The sequence below is a fragment of the Syngnathoides biaculeatus genome, chromosome 16, assembly GCF_019802595.1.
Source record: "Syngnathoides biaculeatus isolate LvHL_M chromosome 16, ASM1980259v1, whole genome shotgun sequence".
Lineage (NCBI taxonomy): Eukaryota > Metazoa > Chordata > Actinopteri > Syngnathiformes > Syngnathidae > Syngnathoides > Syngnathoides biaculeatus.
The window spans coordinates 3,078,381-3,101,705 of record NC_084655.1 but is presented as its reverse complement, the minus strand read 5'-3'; the positions used below and the strand labels follow the sequence as shown (position 1 = coordinate 3,101,705).

The window sequence follows — 23,325 nt, the reverse complement described above, 5'->3', positions numbered from 1 at the left end:
GCGACAAGCGTATGCACAAACTGCTTGTTTTGTCTTATCCAAGATCGTTCATAATTCATGAACAATATGAGTTACAGGAATAATATATCTCACTAGTCATAGCAAATTGGACACTTAATGTATTATGCCAAGACAAAAAACAAAAGCCCCGTATTTTGTATGTCCTCTGTTTGAAAAAAAAAGAAACTTGTGTTCACTCCTGGAGTCTGTAAGAAGGACACTGTTAAAAGAAAATTTCTAGTTTGAGTTTCAGTGAGACAATTTTGTCAGCGTTCCATTTACCTATACATATCTTGCAAGTACTGCACACATCAACACCAATTGCTTGTCCTCCTGTTATTAAGAGCACATTTTTAATGGACCTTTCCGACCTGTCAATCACTCGCATAATAATACCTAATCAGATAGTCGCATTGTCTTAACCCCTGGCTTGACACACCCCTCGCGCCGTATTGTCCCACAAGCAATGCCGGTTGTAGGTAGTGTGCACTTGGAAAAGTTAAAGTTACGAAGAAAATGCTCCTCAGATGCGCTTGGGGAACGTGCAATTCTGAGGAAAGATATCCTGTTTGGTTACAAGGGGCCCGGTTAATTTATTTTCCAAAGCCTAAAACACAGTTGACGAAGTGGCTATGATGGATTAAGGCTTGTGAAGAGAGCACGTAAAACTAAATGTGAACAATATCAACAAACACAAGGCTGTATGTTCGAAGGTAAGTGAGGGACAACTCTCTTCTCTGAGTTTGATTTAATTTTTCAGCGCTTTATACATTGCAGAACAACTTTCACTTTGTTAGTGTATCACTGACCTGCTGAATGAAGTGTGTAATGTTTTATGCCAAAGAGTCGGGTTAGGGATACGTAAATGCGCGATGTCATGCAAGAGAAATGACTATTTGTCTATTTGTATCACATCACACTTTTAAGAGAGCACTGGGTTCGATTACGAGCCAGGTCAAACAAATACACCTACTCACTTATATAGACTACAATGACATTACTTGTGATCTTTCCAAGTAAAAAATACTCACCCTGCTTTACATGCGCACTACGATTCCACTATTTTATCTTGTTGCATTTCAACAAGAAGTTTGTGAGGCGTCAAACGTTTTTGCATTGATCACCAACATCTCGCTGTAACTCTGGCATTGCATCCTGCTCCATCCAAAATCTTAATTCCATGTACATATCCCTGCGTGAAATAGTTGAGACCTCTCTATAGAACTCTCTTGGACAAGTCTGACTCATCGGTCAAAAAACCATAGCCCAATTTTATCTGGAATACGTGATAGAGAATCGACTTCAAACATGTGTTCAATCGCCATTTTCGAAGCTCGTGGGACATGGCTAAAGGGACGGAGGTTAAGATCGCCATCTGAAAGGTCCATACTCACCTCAGTATATATTTCAGGGTTTCTATATTATAGGCCACGTGTGAACATTTATAAGTGTAATAAATTTGTAATGTTTGATTTTAAAGTTGTCTCCTACCTGACATTTTTGGAACCATTAAAATAAAAATGTAATGAGCTGGAGTGCGTGTCAAACGGAAACATTTTTGAATGAAAGTCAGAGAATTTTGCTGAAAATGTCATCTATCCACCCATCCATTTTCTGAGCCGCTTATCCTCACTCGGGTCACAGGAGTGGTGGAGCCTATCCCAGCTAACATTTGCCAGGAGGCGGGGTACACTCTGAACTGGTTGCCATTCAAACCAGTCAAAGGGCAAATAGAGAGATAACAGTCAATCACACCTAGAGCCAATTAAGAACCTCTAATTAATAAATGTTTTGGGGATGTGGGAGGAAACCAGAGTGCCTGGAGAAAACTCACATGGGCACGGGAAGAACGTGCAAACCCCACACAGACGGGGCCAGAATTTGAACCCCAATCCTCAGAACTGTGAGGCCAACGCTCTAAACGGTTCCTCCACCATGCCGACTCACCAAATCTCATGACAAAATAAAAGCTATCCTTTAAAACTTTCATTTGAAAGCATAAAACGTGAAGAAAAAAAAATAATTTGAACACCCTGCTATATTGCAAATTCTCCCACTGAGAAATCATGGAGGGGTCTGAAATTTTCATCATAGGTGTATGTCCACTGTGAGAGAGATCATCGAAAAAGTAAAAATCCAGAAATCACAATGTCTGACTTTTTTTTAACGATTTATTTGTGTGATAAAGCTGCAAATAAGTATTTGAACACCTAAGAAAAACAATGTTAATGTTTGGTACAGTAGCCTTTGTTTGCAATTACAGAAGTCAAACGTTTCCTGTAGTTGTTCATTAGGTTTGCACACTGTAGGGGGGAATTTGGCCAATTCCTCCACGCAGATCTTCTTTAGTTGTCGCTGAGAAACACGCGTTTCAGCTCCCTCAAAAGATTTTCTTTTGGGTTTAGGTCTGGAGACAGGCTAGGCCACGCCGGAACTTTGATGTGCTTCTTACGGAGCCACTCCTTGGTTTTCCTGGCTGTGTGCTTCAGGTCATTGTCATGTTGAAAGCCCCAGCCACGAACCATCTTCAATGCTCTGACTGAGGGAAAGAGGTTGTTCCCCAAAATCTCACAATCCATGGCCGTGGTCTTTCCTTAATACAGTCCAGTTGTCCTGTCCTATGTGCAGAAAAACACCCCCAAAGCATGATGCTACCACCCCCATGCTTCACGGTAGGGATTGTGTTCTTGGGATGGAACGCATCATTCGTCTTCCTCCATACACGAATAGTGGAACTATGACCAAAAAGTTCTATTTTGGTCTCATCTGACCACAAAACTTTCACCCATGACTCCTCTGTATCATCCAAATGGTCACTGGCAAACTTAAGATGGGCCTTGACATATGCTGGTTTAAGCAGGGGAACCTTCCGTGCCATGCATGATTTCAAACCATGACGTCTTAGTATATTACCAACAATCACCTTGGAAACGGTGGTCCCAGCTCTTTTCCGGTCATTGACCAAGTCCTGTTGTGTAGCTCCGGGCTAATTCCTCACCTTTCTAAGGATCATTGAGACCCCACAAGGTGATATCTTGCACGGGGCTCCACTTCGAGTGAGATTGACTATTATTTAGCTCCTTCCATTTTCTAACGGTTGCTCCAACAGTGGACCTTTTTTTTAGCAAGCTGCTTGGCAATTTCTTCATAGCCCTTTCCAGCCGTGTGGAGTTGTACAATTTTGTCTCTGGTGTCTTTGGACAGCTCTGTGGTCTTGGTCATGTTATAAGTTTGAGTCTTACTCATTGTATGGGGTGGACAGGCATCTTTATGCAGCTAACGACCTCGCACAGGTGCATCTGATTCAGGGTAATACGTGGAGTGGACTTTTTCTGCACATTTTTCTGCACATGGGACAGGACGACTGCACTGTATTCAGGAGAGGTTGACCGCAGCCATGTGTTGTGAGATTTTTGCGAACAACCTCTTTCCCTGAGTCAGAGCATTGAAGATGGTTCGTGGCTGGGTCTTTCAATATGACAATGACCTGAAGCACACAGCCAGGAAAACCAAGGAGTGGCTCCATAAGAAGCATATTAAGGTTCTGGCGTGGCCGAGCCAGTCTCCAGACCTAATCCCAATAGAAATTCTTTGGAGGGAGCTGAAACTCCGTGTTTCTCAGCAACAGCTCAGAAACCTGTCTGATCTAGAGAAGATCTGTGTGGAGGAGTGGGCCAAAATCCCTCCTACAGTGTGTGCAAAAGTGGTGAAGAACTACAGGAAACGTTGAACCTCTGTAATTGCAAACAAAGTCAACTGTACCAAATATTAACATTGGTTTTCTCAGGTGTTGAAATACTTATTTGCAGCTATATCACACACAAAAATCATTTAAAAATACTTATTTTCTTCACTGTATAAAGTATGACCATTATTTAATACTCTATTAACAAAGGCCTTTACTTATTTATTTTATAAAAACTAAGGACTTCAGACACCTGTGCCCACTAAAAAATAATTGGAAATCCTAATTTGAGTTACGCAACCCTCGTGAGGATAAGATGGATGGATGGATGGATGGATGGATGGATGGATGGATGGATGGATGGATGGATGGAATCTCTGATGTCGAGACAGTCTCAAATCCCAAATTTTCTTCAGTTGAAAAATGTCTCAGGTCAACCTCAGTAATCACACCTTAGAAGAATTTGTTGACATTTGACGGTTTGATTTAGAGGATCCAAAACATCAAATAAAAAGTTTCATGCCGCTAACTGGTTTGAATTAAATTAATGCAGGGATATTATGTTGGTTTTGTCCAAAGGTACGTTTTGGTGATGAGTACATTGTTGAAACAATAAGCAGTTTCACCCAAAGAGCTGGTTTATGAGCCTAAGTCTTACCAGAAGGGTTGGGTGGAATATTGAGGAGAGTCTTGAGCAGTTTCATGTCTTTGATGTTGTGGATATAAATGGATTCCAGATGGCACACAGCAAGTCTCTGCATAAGAAAAAGCAAGGTTTACTCTGTGGCTATGCTCTCGAAGTGGTGTACATGTATTCTCGAGATGCATTAAAAATACCCAATACTGACCCATATCAGTACATTATTATATCATAAAAATAGCATACAAAATAAATCCCCTTTTTGGACAGCAGTTTAAGGAATCCATCCATATTCTTAGCCACATCCATCCATCCATATTCTTAGCCGCTAATCCTCACAAGGGTTGCGGGAGTGCTGGAGCCTATCACAGTTGTCAACGGGCAGGAGGCAAGGTTAACTCTGAACTGGTTGCCAGCCAATCACAGTGCACATCGAGACAAACAGCCATACTCACAATCACATGAAGGGGCAATTTAGAGTGTCCAATTAATGTTGCATGTTTTTGGAATGTGGGAGGATACCGGACTGCCTGGACAAAACCTACACAGGCACAGGGAGAACACGCACACTCCACACAGATTGAACCCGGGACCTCAGAACTGTGAGGCCAAGGCTTTACCAGCTGCGCCACAGTGCCGCCTCCTTTGAATCACTTAACCAATATTTTGTAGTATGACCACAGTTTTTTTTTTTTTTTTTAATAACTGATTCACATCTGTGCTGCATGGAATCAACTAGTGGCACCTTTCAGCTGTTATTCCACTCACATACATGGGTGTCCAGAAAAAGTTCCAATGAGAGCTACTTCTCTACCTCTCCTATGAGAGACCTCAACTCTTAGTACCTGTCAGGTTACACATAGGTGGTATATTGACAGTGCTGGTTCTGGGGCAGAGAGGTGGCGGAGATCTTCGGTCGAGCTTGTGCTCGAGAAATTTGAATGACCCAATTTCAGGCCTCTCAGAAGAAAAAAGTCTGGAGCTCAGCAATGCGTGGACAATTTTAGTTTATATTTCACATGTTTACCGATGCACCTTACAGTCAATAGAATATCCCAAATACTGGAAAAATTGGTTTGGTAAAATATGGCACCTTTAATGATGATGGTTAATTAATAAAGCCACCTGTTTAGCTCACTTATACCAATGATCATCTTTAATGACTGACATTTTGATCGCTCTCCTTCACCAGAATTGAGGAGGAACTGGGAGTCAAACCAGCAGCTTCTTAGTTACTCGACACCCACTCAACCATATGCTATGTTACCCTGTTTTGATTACAATAAGTTGACTCGCATATGACTCCACTAGAATAGTTTAAAAAAGAAAGAAAAGGAGCCATGCATTTCTTAATTTCATTTAATTTAGGAACCATCCATCATTAAATTTTTCTATATTGCTTAAGCTCATTCGGGTCACAAGTGAGCTTGAGATTATTCAGGGTGATTTTAGGGGAAACCCACATCAACCAATTTTAGGGCACGTATAGAGGGATATCCATTCAGACTTACTCCAGTCTACAAAACACCCATATTTTTGGAATGTGAATGGAACGTGACCACTGACAATCAAACATTTTCTCCAACAAAACAGACATCTGGCCTGATACCTGGACAGACCTTTGAGAAGCAGCATGGTGCCAAAGAGCACACATTATAGTTCAGGGCTTCATAACTTTCACTAATGCTTGCTTTCGTAAACAGGAACTAAACATGCTGCAGTCTGGATTTGGAGAGCCACTGTTTCAATTAAATGTAAGACTGGTATGAGAAAAAAAGAAACATTCTGTATTGCAGTGTCAAGTTGTGATTTAACCAGCACACAGCAAGCAAAAACCAGTGAGGTATGATTCATATGGAGTGAAGCATTTGTTTGGCATATCTTTAACCAATCTTACAAGTCTGTTGAGCTTGACAGCCAGGATGTTGTTGGGGTAGCTGTAGTTGCAGATCTCTGTGCCCTTCTTGAAATGGTAGATGTTCATGAGCTGCGGCGTAGTGGTGCTTACAACAACGACCAGACTGCTAGAAAAGAGACGCTCCACAATGTAGACGTTGGAACTTTCTGCTAGAAGAAAACAGGGACCAGACATACAAGCAACAGTGAGGACAACATCCATCTTTAAAATATAATGGTTACTGAAGTTCAACAAGCTAATGTTATCCAACAATTTGATTAATAGATAATACGCTCGGGTTGATGTGGGGTTGTTTGGAGGAGTGGTATTGGGTCCCTGCAGCTTGACAGTCAGTGTGGGAAACTATCAATTCACCTCCTGTGCGTGTCCGCAACCGGCTCCCCGGACTTAATTGCTGGGTGTGGAGTCACTCATTAATTGTGATGAATAACATATGACAATGCAAATTTCTAGTGTATCCCCTCACTCACACACTCGTCCTGTTTTTGTCCTGTCATATCCAGTCTTTTCCTTCCCTCACAGGGTATAACACTACTGGGCCATCCAGAAATCATACGTATCTAATGTGTGATTGTTCTAAGTACAGTGAAGAAAATAAGTATTTGGACACCCTGCTATATTGCAAGTTCTCCCACTTAGAAATCATGGAGGGCTCTGAAATTTGCATCGAGGTGCATGTCTACTGTGAGAGAGAATCTAAAAAAGAAAAATCCAGAAATCACAATGTATGATTTTTTTTAATGATTTATTTGTTTATTTATTGTATTGTATATTTATTTCACCATTTTTGGAGGAAGACGAATGATGAGTTCCAACCCAAGAACACCATCCCTACTGTGATGGGACGTGGCTAGATCTTTCAACATGACAATGACCCAAAGCACACAGCACACAGCCAGGAAAACCAAGGAGTTGCTCTGTAAGAAGCATATCAAGGTTCTGGTGTGGCCCAGCCAGTCTCCAGACCTAAACCCAATAGAAAATCTTTGGAACGAGCTGAGACCCTGTGTTTCTCAGTGACAGCCCAGAAACCTGTCTGATCTAGAGAAGATCTGTGTGGAGGAGTGGGCCAAAATCCCTCCTGCAGTGTGTGCAAACCTGGTGAACAACTACAGGAAACGTTTGACCTCTGTAATTGCAAACAAAGGCTACTGTACCAAATATTCAAATTGGTTTTCTCAGGTGTTCAAATACTTTTTTGCAGCTGTATTAATCAAATAAATACAAATAAATCATGAAAAAAATCAGACATTTTGATTTCTGGATTTTTCTCACAGTGGACATGCACCTACAATGAAAGTTTCAGACCCCTCCATGATTTCTAAGTGGGAGAACTTGCAAAATAGCAGGGTGTTCAAATACTTAATTTCTTCACTGTATATAATGAATTGCTTTCCTCATCTTGAACATAGCGCTTTGTTTATTTGCTGTCTTCTTTTCCTATTCGATTTAATTAGCTTCACCCCCTAGAACCAGTCAACTTATTATGGTGGAGGGGTTTGTGTGTCCAAATGATCCAAGGAGCTAAGTTTTCTGGGGCTACACGCCCCTGGTAGATTCACCCATGGCCTAGGCCCTAGGTGAGGGATCAGAGAAACCATAACTGTAAGACTCCTATGAAGAAAAATACAAATGGATTTAGGTTTCCCTTGCCCGGACGCGGGGTACCGGGGCCCCCATATGGAGCCATGGAGCCAGCCCTGGAGGTGGGGTTTGAAGACGAGTGGCTGGTGACTGAGCACAGACTGAAAGGGTAACATAGGTCCCCCCCTTCCCATGGGCTCACCTCCAGTATGAGGGGCCATGAAGGTTGGGTGGAATGTGAGCTGGGTGGTGACCAAAGGCAAAGAAATCCGATCCACGGCTACAGATGCTGGCTCTCGGTACATGGAACATAACCTCTCTGGCAAGGAAAGAGCCAAAGCTGGTGTGTGAAGTCAAGAAGTTCTGACTACATATAGTCGGACTTGCCTCCACACACGGGTTGGGCTCTGGTACTAGTCCTCTTGAAAGTTGTTGGACTCCCAATCTCGAGTTACCCACAGTGAAAGGCGCCGAGCAGCTGTGGGTATACTTATTGCCCCACAGCTCGGCGCCCGTACATTGGGGTTCACCCCAGTGGAGGAGAGGGTAACCTCACTCTGCCTTCGGGTGGGGGGGACAGGTCCTGACTGTGGTTTGTGCCTATCCACCAAACAGCAGTTTAGAGTACCCATCCTTTTGGAGTCCTTACAGGGGGTGTAGTTGAGAGCGCTCCCACTGAGGACTCCACCATTCTGCTGGGGGACTTCAAGGCTCGTGTGTGCAATGACAGTAAGACTTGTAAGGGCATGATTGGGAGGAACGCCCTCACCCCGACCCGATCAGAAACAGAGCTGTGTTCTGTTTTTGGACTCCTATGCTCATCAAGGATTTTTCATAACGTACAACATGTTCAAGCACAAATGTGTCCACATGTGCACTTGGCACCAGTACACCCTAGGTCACAGTTTGATGAGCGACTCTGTGATCGTATCATCAGACTTGCGGCTCCATATCTTAGACAATCGGGTGAGCAGAGGAGCAGAGCTTTCAACTGATCACTACCTGGTGGTACACTTGGCTTCAATAGGGAACATGCCAGTCTCATCTGTCAGGAGCAAATATATTGGGAGGGGTCTGCTGGGAATGTCTGGCAGAATCCCCGGTCAGAAGGAGTTTCAACTCACAACTCCAACAGAATTTGCTCATGTTCCGGGTGCGGCACGTCACAACAAGTCTGGGTGGGTCATGTTCCACACCTCCATTTCTGAGGCGGCTGACTGGAGCTGTGGCCCTACGGTGGTGGGTGCCTATCATGGTGACAATTCCCGAACCCGTTGGTGGACACCAATGGTGAAGGATGCCTTCAATCTGAAGAAGGAATCCTATCTGGCCTTTTTGGCCTATGGGACTACTGAGGCAGGTAATAGACATTGGCTGGCAAAGCGGGATGCAGCTTTAGTGGTCGCTGAAGACAAAATGCATGGGAGGAGTCCGGTGAGGCCATGGAGAAAGACTTCCGGACGGTTTCTAGTCCACCATCCAGGTTGGTGGAGAGAATACGTTGAAGACTTCCTCAATTCCACTGACACACCTTCACATGAGGAAGCAGAGTCTGGTTCTCTGAGGTGCGGTCTCCTATTTTTGAGGTTAAGGTCACCGAGGTGGTTAAAAAGCTCCTTGGTAGCAAGGTCGTGTGGGTGGATGAGAGTCGCCAAGAGTTTCTAAATGCTCCGGATGTTGTGGGACTGTCCTGGTTGATATGCCTCTACAACATCGCATGGACATCGGAAACGTGCCCTTGGATTGAAATACTGGAGTGGTGGTCCATTTTAAAATGGAGTCCTGGAGGGTTGGCGGCATGGAGGAGCAGCTGGAAAGCGTTAGTTTCATAGTCCTGAGGACCCAGGTTAAATTCTTGCCGCCTGTGTGTACATTGCATGTTCTTCCCGTGCCTCTGTGGGTTTTTAACCCTAACCCTAACCCATACCAGACATTATTTTGTTACCCATCTCATCTTGTACAGTTTAATTCTCATCCACCCTCCACCTCAATATTCCACCTATGCTCTTGAACCCATCAGTAACTATTGTGTACTATACCGACTCAGTTGTCCTGTTCAGAACGAACAAAAAAGTATTTTCAGAATGTCACATCACATCTTGTTTTTCCAATGTTTCTTGTGTTCTTACATTTTTGTTCTTAAATTTTTTTTCTTTGACTTTGTTATATGATACGGAGTGTAGTGTGATCTGATAGACGGCTTTTAATGAAATGCAGAATTATTACTTTTCCACATCCAACAATGATACCAGTTAAAAAAAAAAAATTCAACAGTGAAGAAAATGAGTATTTGAACACCCTGCTATAGTGCCAGTTCTCCCACTTAGAAATCATGGAGGGGTCTGACATTTTCATCGTAGGTGCATGTCCACTGTGAGAGAGATCTAAAAAGAAAAATCAAGAAATCACAATGCATGACTTTTTAACGATTTATTTGTGTGATACAGCTGCAAAGAAGTATTTTAACACCTGTTCATCAGCTAGAATTCTGACCCTCAAAGACCTATTAGGCCACTCCATTATCCTGAATCAGATGCACCTGCATGAGGTCATAAGCCGCATAAAGACATCTGACACCGTTTCCAAGGTGACTGTTGGTAATACACTAAGACGTCATGGTTTGAAATCATGCATGGCACGGAAGGTTCCCCTGGTTAAACCAGCACATGTCAGCCATGGAGCCAGCCCTGGAGGTGGGGTTAAATTTCCCAATGACCATTTAGATGATACAGAGGAGTCATGGTCAAATAAGACCAAAATGGAACTTTTTGGTCATAATTCCACTAACCGTGTTTGGAGGAAGACAAAATGATGAGTTCCATCCCAAGAACACAATCCCTACTTTGAAGCATCGGGGTGATAGCATCATGCATTGGGGGTGTTTTTCTGCACATGGGACAGGACCACTGCACTGTATTAAAGAGAGGATGACTGCAGCCATGTATTGTGAGATTTTGGGGAACAACCTTTTTCCCTCAGTCAGACCATTGAAGATGGTTCGTGGCTGGGTCTTTCAACATGACAATTACCCGAAGCACACAGCCAGGACAACCAAGGAGTGGCTCCGTAAGAAACATATCAAGGTTCTGGTGTGGCCTAGCCAGTCTCCAGACATAAACCCAATAGAAAATTTTTGGATGGAACTGAAACTCCATGTTTCTCAGTAACAGCCCAGAAACCTGTCTGAAGAACTACAGGAAACGTTGAACCACTGTAATTGCAAAAAAACGTCTAGTGTACCAAATATTAACATTGGTTTTCTCAGGTGTTCAAATACTTATTTGCAGCTATAGCACACAAAAAAATCATTTTAAAAAAAAAAAATCAGACTGTGATTTCGGGATGTTTCTTTTTAAATTATCTCTCTCACAGTGGACATGCACCCACGATCAAAATTTCAGACCCCTCCATGATTTCTAAGTAGGAGAACTTACAATATAGCAGTGTGTTCAAGTACTTTTCTTCATTGGACTATACAGGGAGTCTTCAGCCTACGACTGAGATCTGTAGCGACTTAACTCGGATTTTGACATAAGTCGGATTTCAACGTTAAAGTCAGAATTTATGATGACCACTGGGATTGGCTTCAGCATTCCTGTGACCCTCGTGAGGATAAGCAGCTCGGAAAATGGATGGGTATAGGTACTTCATATAAAAAACAAATACATTAAAGTAAAAAATATAAGCTGCTTCACTCACTATTATGGAAGGGAGGCTGGGAAGGTGAAGAATGAAGGGAGGCTGTGCTCAGCTATTGTTAAGTAAGCAAGTGCAGGTAGCCGTTGCTCGCGGTAAATTCCACCTCGGCGTCCTCTCCTTTCTGCTCTTTAATTTAGGAAAATATGCCGTGCCGTTTCCCTTAATGAAAATGAGCCTGATATTAAGCCTCCGTTGATTCGGATCCTGGATCCAGGAACCATAATGTAAGTAATCTTTCCGTCTCAGCAACGATCGAAGAACGTTGCTTCCGTTTTTTTTTCTTCACAAAAAAAGTTGCTTCATGATGACTCTATCCCTCATTGGGGTGAAACCTTTCAGGTGCGTTAGAATACAGGTTTTGTCCTTAATAATAATCGCCACGCTCATCAGACTGAAGCCCAAGTCTTGATGTCATCATGTCAGTCAGTGTTAATCCTTTCTCCGTTTTTTTGGTGGCCAAGTGGTGGTAGAGTGGTGCTGAATAGATTATTGGCACCACTCTACCCACTATTTAGGACTTATACGTAATGCGAACTAGGTCCAGAGCAGGAAGGATCCTTTCGGATCCTCCCCATCCTGGCCAATAACTCTTTCAGCACCTTCCATCGGGAAAGTGCTACAGATCAATGAAAGTCAAAGCTAACGGGCATTCAAACTGTTTTTCCCTCTAGCAATCCAGTCATTAAATTCTTGATCAGCGAACCTACTATTTTTCTGCCTTCTGCCATGTTAGGACACTCACTCACTCCTGCTGGTCCGATCAGTGTTAGTATTAATAATATGTATATTTTGTAAAGTATCGCACATTTCGTCACTTTAAACTGCTCCCTTTGCACAATTGACCCCTCCGTGGATATTGCGCGTCACTGACCAATCAGAGGCCAGAGATCTACATAAACAAAGCCCCTTTTTGCTCCCGCCATTTTCTCAGACAACATTGCATGGTCCAGTATAGGTTTTGTTAGCATTTTATCGCGTATTTGGGTTATTTAACAAAAAATATGGTTAAGAGGTGTAGTCACGGACTTTGTAATAGTGACGACAGGTATCCTGAAAGGCTAGTTGGTGGAGTTCGATTCGTACCGTTTCCAAAACCGAAAACCCAGTACGAAAAATGCCTTCGATGGATCAAACTTTGTGGAAGACCGCATCATCAACTAAATCCATCTAATATCAACCGGAACAGATATGTTTGCACGAAGGTATGCCTTATATTTGATTTTCAATACATGTCTCGTATAAATGAATTCGAAGTTCTTCGCCAGCATAACTACGTGCTACGTGTGAACAATTGACACACTTATTCTTTGTTGAGAGATATTTAGTGATGATCCGACTGCAGAAACGTGTCGCTTTGTTGCCGGCTCGCGGCCGAAGCTTAACCAGACTGTGTTTGCACGAAGATATGCCCTATATTTGATTTTCAATACACGTCTCGTATAAATGAATGAGACGTTCTTCGCTAGCATAACATTGCTACGTGTGAATGATTGAATGAAATCAGAAGCATGGAGTCTCTCTCAGTTAAGAATGTATTGTATTTAGAATCTATAATATATCGTTGATTTGAATGAAATCAGAAGCATGGTGTCTGTCTCTGTTAAGAATGTATTGTATTGTATTGTATTTGCCATTTTTACTAATTGTTTGTCTTACGTCAGTGCACGTGGCGTGACGTCACTCCAGGAGGCGTGGTTAAGTACCCTGTATGGAGGAGTCAATTGTCATTGCACTGGTCTATAACAGGAACCGCGAAAGGTTAAAGGCACTCTGTACAAGCTTAACACAATGTGGGACATTCACACACTTATCCCTTACCTGTTCTTAATGAAGAAGATTTTACATCTTGCACAGCTATTATAAGGAATAGTTCCTATAAACAGAAATGACTTTTTCTTTGTTTATGTTGCTTTGTTGTACTTTGTTATGTATGTCGTATGAGGGCAGCACCAACTGCCGGAGAAAAATTGTGTTTTTACACACCTGGCCAATAAAGCTGATTCTGATTCTTTTTTTTATTCTATGATGTTAAGCTTCGTTTCTACGGTCATTGCTTTTCTTTCGGCCGGACCAGCACTGCTAAAAAAACAAAACAAAAAAAAAACAGTTTTATTCTTTTGGGCCATTATGTGTAAGTAAAAAGGTTGCCAAAGAAGACAAAGAGGAGGAGGAAACCGGATCCATCGTCAGAAGAAAAAGAGGAATGCACAGAGCCTACAACTGAGTGTAGGGACTTTGAATGTTGGGACTATGACAAGAAAAGCTCAGGAGTTGGTTGACATGATGGTTAGGAGAAAGGTTGATATTCTGTGCATCCAAGAGAGCAGGTGGAAAGGTAGTAAGGTTAGAAGTTTAGGAGCAGGGTTTAAATTATTCTACCACGGAGTAGATGGGAAGAGAAAGGAAGTAGGGGTTATTTTAAAGGAAGAGCTGGCTAAGAATGTCTTGGAGGTGAAAGGAGTATCAGATCGAGTGATGAGACTAAAATTTGAAATTGAGGGTGTTATGTATAATGTGGTTATCGGCTATGCCCCACAGGTAGGATGTGACCTAGAGTTGAAAGAGAAATTCTGGAAGGAACTAGATGAAGTAGTTCTGAGCATCCCAGACAGCGAGAGAGTTGTGATTGGTACAGATTATAATGGACATATTGGTAAAGGAAACAGGGGCGATGAAGAAGTGATGGGTAAGTACGGCATCCAGGAAAGGAACTTTGAGGGACAGATGGTGGTGGACTTTGCAAAAAGGATGGAGATGGCTGTAGTGAACACTTATTTCCAGAAGAGGGAGGAACATATAGTGACCTACAAGAGCGGAGGTAGAAGCACGCAGGTGGATTATATTTTGTGCAGACGATGTAATCTGAAGGAGGTTACTGACTGTAAAGTAGTGGTAGGGGAGAGTGTAGCTCGACAGCATAGTGGTGTGTAGGATGACTCTGGTGGTGGGTAGAAAGATTAAGAAGACAAAAGGTAGAGCAGAGAACCATGTGGTGGAAGATGAGAAAGGAAGAATGTTGTGCGGCCTTTCGGAAAGAGGTAAGACAGGCTCTCGATGGACAGCAGAAGCTCCCGGAAGACTGGACAACGACAGCCAAGGTAATCAGAGAGACAGGCAGGAGAGTACTTGGTGTGTCTTTTGGTAGGAAAGGGGAGAAGGAGACTTGGTGGTGGAACCCCAAAATACAGGGAGTCATCCAAGGAAAGAGATTAGCGAAGAAGAAGTCGGATACTGAGAGGACTGAGGAGAGGCAAAAGGAGTACATCGAGATGCGACGTAGGGCAAAGGTAGAGGTGGCAAAGGCTAAACAAGAGGCATATGAAGACATGTACACTAGGTTGGACACGAAAGAAGGAGAAATGGATCTCTACAGATTGGCCAGACAGAGGGATAGAGATGGGAAGGATGTGCAGCAGGTTAGGGTGATTAAGGATAGAGATGGAAATGTGTTGACTGGTGCCAGTAGTGTGCTAAATAGATGGAAAGAATACTTTGAGAAGTTGATGAATGAAGAAAATGAGAGAGAAGGAAGAATTGAAGAGGCAAGTGTGAAGGACCAGGAAGTGGCAATGATTACTAAGGGGGAAGTCAGAAAGGCACTACAAAGGATGAAAAATTGAAAGGCAGTTGGTCCTGATGACATACCGGTAGAGGTATGGAGGCAATTTGGAGAGATGGCTGTGGAGTTTTTGACCAACTTATTCAACAAAAAGCGAAAAGATGCCTGAAGAATGGAGGAAAAGTGTTCTAGTTCCCATTTTTTAAGAACAAGGGGGATGTTCAGAGCTGTGGGAACTATAGAGGAATAAAGTTGATGAGCCACACAATGAAGTTATGGGAAAGAGTAGTGGAGGCTAGACTCAGGACAGAAGTATGTATCTGCGAGCAACAGTATGGTTTCATGCATAGAAAGAGTACCACAGATGCATTATTTGCCTTGAGGATGCTCGTGGAAAAGTACAGAGAAGCTCAGAAGGAGCTTCATTGTGTCTTTGTGGATCTATAGAAAGCTTATGACAGAGTACCAAGAGAGGAACTGTGGTACTGCATGCGTAAGTCTGGTGTGGCAGAGAAGTATGTTAAAATAGTACAGGACATGTATGATGGCAGCAGAACAATGGTGAGGTGTGCCTTAGGTGTGACAGAGAAATTTAAGGTGGAGGTGGGACTGCATCAGGGATCAGCTCTGAGCCCCTTCCTGTTTGCAGTGGTAATGGATAGGCTGACAGATGAGGTTAGACTGGAATCCCCTTGGACCATGATGTTCGCAGATGATATTGTGATATGCAGTGAAAGCAGGGAGCATGCAGAGGAACAATTAGAAAGATGGAGACATGCACTGGAAAGGAGAGGAATCAAGATTAGCCGAAGTAAAAAAGAATATATGTGCGTGAATGAGAAAGGTGGAGGGGGAAGAGTGAGGCTACAGGGAGAAGAGATAGCGAGGGTGGACGACTTCAAATATTTAGGGTCAACAATCCAGAGCAATGGTGAGTGTGGTAAGGAAGTGAAGAAACGGGTCTAAGCAGGTTGGAACAGCTGGCGAAAGGTGTCTGGTGTCTTATGTGACAGAAGAGTCTCTGCTAGGATGAAGGGGAAAGTTTACAAAACAGTGGTGAGGACGGCCATGATGTACGGATTAGAGACGGTGGCACTGAAGAACTGGAGGTGGCAGAAATGAAGATGTTGAGGTTCTCGCTCGGAGTGAGCAGGTTGGATAGGATTAGAAATGAGCTCATTAGAGGGACAGCCAAAGTTGGATGTTTTGCTGACAAGGTTCGAGAGGGCAGACTTCGATGGTTTGGACATGTTCAGAGGCGAGAGAGTCAGTATATTGGTGGTAGGGTGCTGAGGATGGAGCTGCCAGGCAAAATGGCGAGAGGAAGACCAAAGAGAAGGTTAATGGATGTGGTGAGGGAAGACATGAGGGCAGATGGGGTTAGAGAGGATGCAGGAGATAGGCTTAGATGGAAAAAGATGACACGCTGTGGCGACCCCTAACGGGACAAGCCGAAAGGAAAAGAACAAAAAAAAAAAGGTTGCCAAAAAGTGCAAATAAACTCCCAGCGCACAAACACAGAAAAGCAATATGCATGAGCAAAGCAGAAACACGATGGTGCTGGGGCCATCATGACGGGACAAGAAAGGGGTGTCGTAAAGTCAAAACGTTTTAGGTCGAGACCGTCTTAACCCGAGACCTCCCTGTATATCACAGAATTATTTGTCATTTTAATTATATTTTGCTTTTCTGTTAAAAAAAAATCCACACACGTCAGGGACTTCTTTTGGATTGTTGACTACGGAAAATAGTCCAACTTTATGTGGTCTTAAAGGGCCACTGTCATGAAATGGATGATTTTTAGTATGTTTTTAATGAAAAAACGGCAGCTAATATGGGCCCATGCGTTTTTTCAGCACAAAACATGATTTTGATGTGTACAGGTTTTTGTAACTCCCGCCATGAAAATCCTCTTGAGGGATTTGTTTTCGAGAAGAAGAAGGAAGCGATGTAAAGGACAGGTGCCCCCCCAAGTGGACTCGTTTGCTTCCATTCGTTTTGCCCCCGGGAAGGTAGCTCGTTGTTCCTTCGTGTTAGCCAAAATGCCGGCTCATTGCATTGCTGAACATTGATTAAACACTCGGGAGAATGGATTCACCCTTCATAAGTTTGCAAGAGACCCGGTTCGTCATGAAAAATGGATTGCATGGGTGGGGAGGACGAGAGTTTGTGGGTTCCAAATGACAGGTAGGTGTGTATACAGCTTCTAAAAAATAATAATAGTTTGGGGCGGACCACGTAATCGGTCTCTCATAACGAAACAAAAGATCAGCGTACGTTATGTGTCGATGTGCGCGTCGGACGGCGTCAGGCTGCTGCGTCGCTTCGCCTGCGAAGGCTGCGCTTCAGGCTGGCAGACGGTGGCGGCTCTGAAGAACGCAGCACCAATGCCTCACTGAGCCACGTGCGACGACAATGCAGTGAAGCACCCCGGCTCGACGGTGTTGTTCATCGCGTACTGCGGCGGCTATGAACAACCCCCTAAACCAGCATGGCTCGGCTCCATTATAAGCCACCACGGCTCCGAAAATGAGCCACACCTGCTGAGGCACCCCGTCGGGCTTGCGAACGGCAGCGGCTCTGAAGAACGCTGCCGACAATCCCTCACTCAGCCGCATGCGGCGATAACGCAGTAAAGCGCCCCAGCTCGACGGTGTTTTTGATCACGAACTGGAGCGGCTATGAACACCCCCTAAAGCAGCACAGCTCGGCTCTGGAATAAGCCACCTCGGCGCTGAAAATGAGCCACACCGGCCGGCTGCAATGAGCCGCGATGGCTCATCTCCGCCGCAGAGGTGGATCGGACAGGGAAGCGGTTTGCCCGTGATCGCATATCATCTGAATATGGCTCGAAACAATAGTGTAATATTGCTCCAGTAACTTCACTCAGTTTTGTGGTGTTCTCATTTTCAAAAAGAGCTTCCGTGTCAGAAGGGGCATGTTCGTCTCCCACAGTAGGTTGCACAGCGTGTTTTCATTCGTGAATGTCCGGGTGACGTCACAGACAGAGGATGCAGCCAATATGGCGACCAACTTGGATGTCGTACAATGACACTTCTGCAACTTTGCGCATGGATGATGCGCTCTCCGCTGACATTTGTTTATTCGTATAGACATTGAAGTGAATAATGTTATATGTTTTTTCATTACAACATCTATTTTAGAATGTTTATAGGGATGACACTTGACCTTCAAGTTTGTTTTTGGTGTTTTTTGGAAAAAAAACTCATGACATTGATTAGCATGTGAAATCAGAATTTAGCATGTTACATCAGAATATAGGTTAATCAGGGACAGAAGCCTTAAGTGTTGATTGTGACTTTCATGTTGTCATTATTGTTCTTGAAAATCTAAGATTGCACTTTGAAATACCAACATGATGGTTGTTGAAGAAAAACATCAAAGTGAATCATTGACTGAACTTTCCTTTCTCAAATGTGGATAAGTGGTCCAAGACCCATACTAACCACTTTCATGGATGCAGTCCAGTTTATCCACTGTGGTCAGAGAAAACAGCTTGTACCCAGTCTTAGTTCCAAAAGCCAATGACCTGCAAAACACACACCAGAATCAGCTTTATAGGTTGAGTCTATAACAACACACAAGGAATTTGTCTCTGGTAGTTGGATTGGTTGAGAAAACAAATGTTAATATTTGGTACAGTGGTCTTTGTTTGCAATTACAGAGGTCAAACGTTTCCTGTAGGTGTTCCCTCGGTTTGCGCACACTGCAGGGAGGATTTTGGCCCACTCCTCCACACAGATATTCTCTAGATCAGACAGGTTTCTGAGCTGTTGCTGAGAAACACGGAGTTTCAGCTCCCTCCAAAGATTTTCTATTGGGATTAGGTCTGAAGACTGGCTAGGCCTCACCAGAACCTTAATATGCTTCTTATGGAGCCACTCCTTGGTTTTCCTGGCTGTGTGCTTCAGGTCATTGTCATGTTGAAAGACCCAGCCACGAACCATCTTCAATGCTCTGACTGAGGGAAAGAGGTTGTTCGCCAAAATCTCACAACACATGGCTGCGGTCAACCTCTCCTGAATACAGTGCAGTCGTCCTGTCCCATGTGCAGAAAAACACCCCCAAAGCATGATGCTACCACCCCCATGGTTCACAGTAGGGATGGTGTTCTTGGGATGGAACTCATCATTCACCTTCCTCCAAACACAGTGGAATTAAGACCAAAAAGTTCAATTTTGGTCTCATCTGACCACAAAACTCTATATCATACAAATGGTCATTGTCATATTTAAGACGGGCCTTGACATATGCTGGTTTATGCAGGGGAACCTTCCGTGACATGCATGATTTCAAACCATGACGTCTTAGTGTGTAACCAACAGTCACCTTGGAAACGGTGGTCCCAGCCCTTTTCAGGTCATTGACCAAGTCCTGTCGTGTAGTCCTGGGCTGATTCCTCACCTTTCTAAGGATCATTGAGACCCCACGACGTGATATCTTGCATGGGGCTCCACCCCGATTGAGATTGACCGTCATGTTTAGTTTTTTCCATTTTCTAATGATTGCTCCAACAGTTGAACTTTTTTCACCAAGCTGCTTGCCAATTTCTCCGTAGCCCTTTCCAGCCATGTGGAGTTGTACGATTTTGTCTCTGGTGTCTTTGGAGAGCTCTTTAGTCTTGGCCATGTTACAAGTTTGAGTCTGATTGTATGGGGCGGACAGGATTCTTTATGCAGCTAACGACTGCACCAGGTGCATCTGATTCAGGATAATACATGGAGTGGAGGTGGACTTTTAAAGGCGGACTAACAGGTCTTTGTGGGTCAGAATTCTAGCTGATAGACAGATGTTAAAATACTTATTTGCAGCTGTATCACACACACAAAAAAATCATACATTGGGATTTCTGGATTTATCTTTTTAGATTCTCTCTCCCACAGCAGACATACACCTACGATGAAAATATACAGACCCCTCCATGATTTCTAAGTGGGAAAACATGCAATATAGCAGGGTGTTCAAATACTTATGTTCTTCACTCTAAATGAGAGGACTGTTACTTCGGGGTTAATTTTCACAGACCACACCCAAGCCTGATTACCTCCAGACCTGATCAATCAAGAAATCTGTTAACCTGACAAAATAAAGTTGCCTGAATCCAAAACAAAATACGACAATCCAGAGAAATTCAAAAACAGATTAAAAATATGGTAAATGACATACATTACTTTGGAAAGAGTGAGGCCTTCAAAGCCATTTCTAAAGCATTAGAACACGCGCAAACCACAGCGAGAGCCATTATCTACAAAACAACATGAAACAGTGGTGAACCTTCCCAAGAGTGGCTGACCTACCAAAATTTCCCCAAGCACACAGTTGTGACTCATCCAGGCATATGGGCAAAAGCACTGCTGACCAAAAAGAACATTAAGGCTTGCCTTATTTTTGCAAAAGTAATTATGACTTGTGGGAGAATATTCTATCGACTGACAGGGCAAATGTTGTGTCTTTTGAAGCAGCCAGACCAGCAAATTGACTTCTGGATGGCTTGAAAAAAATAAAGTTTTGGCGTACACTAATTAAAGTCCAGACTTTGATCCAATTGAAATGCTGTAGCATGACCTTGATTATAAAAATTCTGCATGGAAGAGAAGAGGGCAATTTTTTTTGTTTTGTTGAGACTCACAGCAGATTTAGATTTGGCTGAGACATCTGAAAGATGATTTGAAATTAAACATTCATAATTATTACTGACTTTTTGAACGTTACATTTGTAGGGTTGTAAATAATGATTACATGACTTTTTGTCCGAAGACAATTATGCAAATGCGTGTTTCACATTTCTACACTTTAAGAGGGGACCAAGGAAATTGTTCGTAACATCCTGTTCAACACGAGTAAAACTTCGTATAATTCAAATTTCTCTCGTATTCCTCCAATATCAGTTATACACATTGGGGGGGGGGTGCAAACATTTAAGTGCAGGAATGGATTGACACAATGAGTCTTACAGTACGGGAAAAACACGAGTCAACGAGGTTTCTAAATAGCACTTTTTCAAAGGACTGCATGGAGATGAATTTGAGAAAACCCTAACAAATCCATCCACTTGTGTCTGCTTCCTTACGTGGAGTCTTGGTTGAATGAGGCGCATCCAAACCGGACTCCTGGTGTGGCCGGTCCGTCCGGTCCACCAGGCCCACTGACACCCACTGCTGAGTGTGCTGTCTCCATTCCGATTCCCAGCGACCTCCTCTCCTCCCTCTGCCGTGGAATGGAGGCCTGGGAACGGCAGCACCTCTTCGCTCGATGTCGGCGGAAAACGACTCCAATGTGGCAGAAAAGTGGGCCAAGAGTTTTACGTGGACGTTTTCAAGGCAAAGTCGCAGGTTTTCTCCGTTTGAAAAAGGTTGAAATTTAGTTTCAGCTCCAATACTTTCGGAGTACTGTTCTCGGTCAGACGAGAAAGAGCAGGGAGGAAAAGAAGCAAAACAAGAACAGCTGACTGCATTACGTCACGAATTCACCTCTTCGGATTGGTTCGTAGTGGAACATGTTGTCACTGGCTTGAAAAATGATTGGGGCGAGGGGCGAAAGTGCATTTTCATTGTGTAGCTAACGTAAGAGAGCTTTTATATTGTGTGTCCATTCAGGAGATGCGGTTGCCTGCGTCTCTCAACTCAGGAAAGACGCTTTCGAGCATATTTTTTTTTAAACTGACAAACTAGTCGAGATTGCAATTCAGACATAGTGTGATGCCAACATATGTGGTCAAAACGTTCACACTTTAAACGGCCAACTGCTTTTTCCTTTGAAATGTTCCATTGCATCTTTGAACTTTCATCTTTGTTTATGTCACAGTAGGGAATGTCTATCTAGTTACATCTGTCGCTGACAGGTTTTGTTGACAATTTAGACTGGGAAAGGATGTGTATGGAAATAAATATGAGTCCACCAGGATTTGAATTAAAAATGCCACTGAAAATTTTATGTTGCAAAATTCACATTGTTATTTCAAAGTGATCACATTTTCAATAGCTGTATTTAAGTTTATCTTTCAATGTTAACAAATTCGCCATATAAAAAAAAATCAACCTTTAAAATTTAAATGCAATATTTTCAGTCTCCTGAGATTCAACTGGCTACAATTCACTTAATGAAATTCAATTGCTACAATTCACTGGCTGAAATTCCATCCATCCATCCATTCATCCATTTTATTCATTGCTTAGCCTCACGATTGTCGCGGGGAGAGCTGGAGCCTATCCCAGCTGTCAACGGGCAAGAGGCGGGGTACGGATCATTTTTTCACTGGTAAGTGTTTTTTTTTATCAGTTGAGTGATAAATTTAAGTAAACAGGAGACGTAGATCTACAAGCCCAGACAATGGGGGTTATATGTATGGCTGCATGGTGTTTTGGCACTTGGAACATGTGAACATTTAAATTGATACTTACCAGGAAAACATGCTTCCACTTATAATCATGTTAAATGAATACTATTCTGAAACATTTTTCTGGTGTGCTATGAATAATATGGTTATTGTTTGATACTGTACTGAGTTACATGAATTAAGTTATGAAATATATTAGTACTGGGGGACTTTTTTTAACAGCATCCTTTCAACAACTTATTTAAATTTGAATATGATGTGTTCTTTTTATTAAGGAAGTTGGCCAAACAAAAAACAAATATTTTGACATTTTGTTAATTATGATTATTGTTTCAGGCAAGCCAGCACACCTGTATGATTACATTAATCCAGACTGGGTTCCAACCAACAAACAAGCATATGGAAATCAGTGGAATATTTCCTCTGTACAGCAAAGTGAAATCAAATGTGTCCCTTTAGTCATAAAATGATGTGAAGAGCATTCTTAAGTGTATGTCTTTGTGGAATTATAGAATACCCAAGCATGCTTTATAAGCTTAAGATAATCAAAGATAGTATCAACAGCTCTAAATTGAAAACAAATAAATCTGTTACATTTGGAAGGCATTTATTGCTATTCCTGTAAATTTGTACATTTATATATACACAGGTTTTTGTTTGAAATACAGTGGGTAAATGTTACCAGTAGAACTAAACACAATTTTCAGGGTACAGAACAGCCTGACATGTTAGATGGAGAATGATACAATAAAATTTTCAAGTACAATTGGTTTGTTTGTTTTCACACTTACCTAACATTGGGTACAGCACATTTATATGGTCAAAACATTGTGATAAGAACAAACAAAAATAATGTTGTGTTTCCAGTAACAGAGACTTAAGA

The 23,325-nt window shown here is 42.7% G+C and overlaps 1 protein-coding gene across 7 annotated transcripts in view; it reads right to left on the bottom strand.

Annotated features, from left to right (window-relative positions):
• wipi1 (WD repeat domain, phosphoinositide interacting 1) overlaps window positions 1–21,532 on the bottom strand; it is a 56,546-nt gene extending 35,014 nt beyond the window's left edge. For 4 of the 7 annotated variants that reach the window (XR_009798769.1, XR_009798768.1, XR_009798770.1 and 1 more), the window contains exons 1-4: window positions 21,177–21,532; window positions 18,553–18,635; window positions 6,223–6,392; window positions 4,344–4,440 (exon numbers count right to left, since the gene is read on the bottom strand). Coding sequence is in view for 4 of the 7 variants with exons in the window: in XM_061845919.1 (XP_061701903.1) it covers window positions 4,344–4,440; window positions 6,223–6,392; window positions 18,553–18,635; window positions 21,177–21,283 (457 nt within the window). In the remaining 3 variants the exon portion in view is untranslated. The remainder of the gene's footprint in view (window positions 1–4,343; window positions 4,441–6,222; window positions 6,393–18,552; window positions 18,636–21,176) is intronic. The other 3 variants (XM_061845918.1, XM_061845916.1, XM_061845917.1) reach the window with 3 other exon arrangements.
• Between the last annotated feature and the right edge of the window lie 1,793 nt (window positions 21,533–23,325).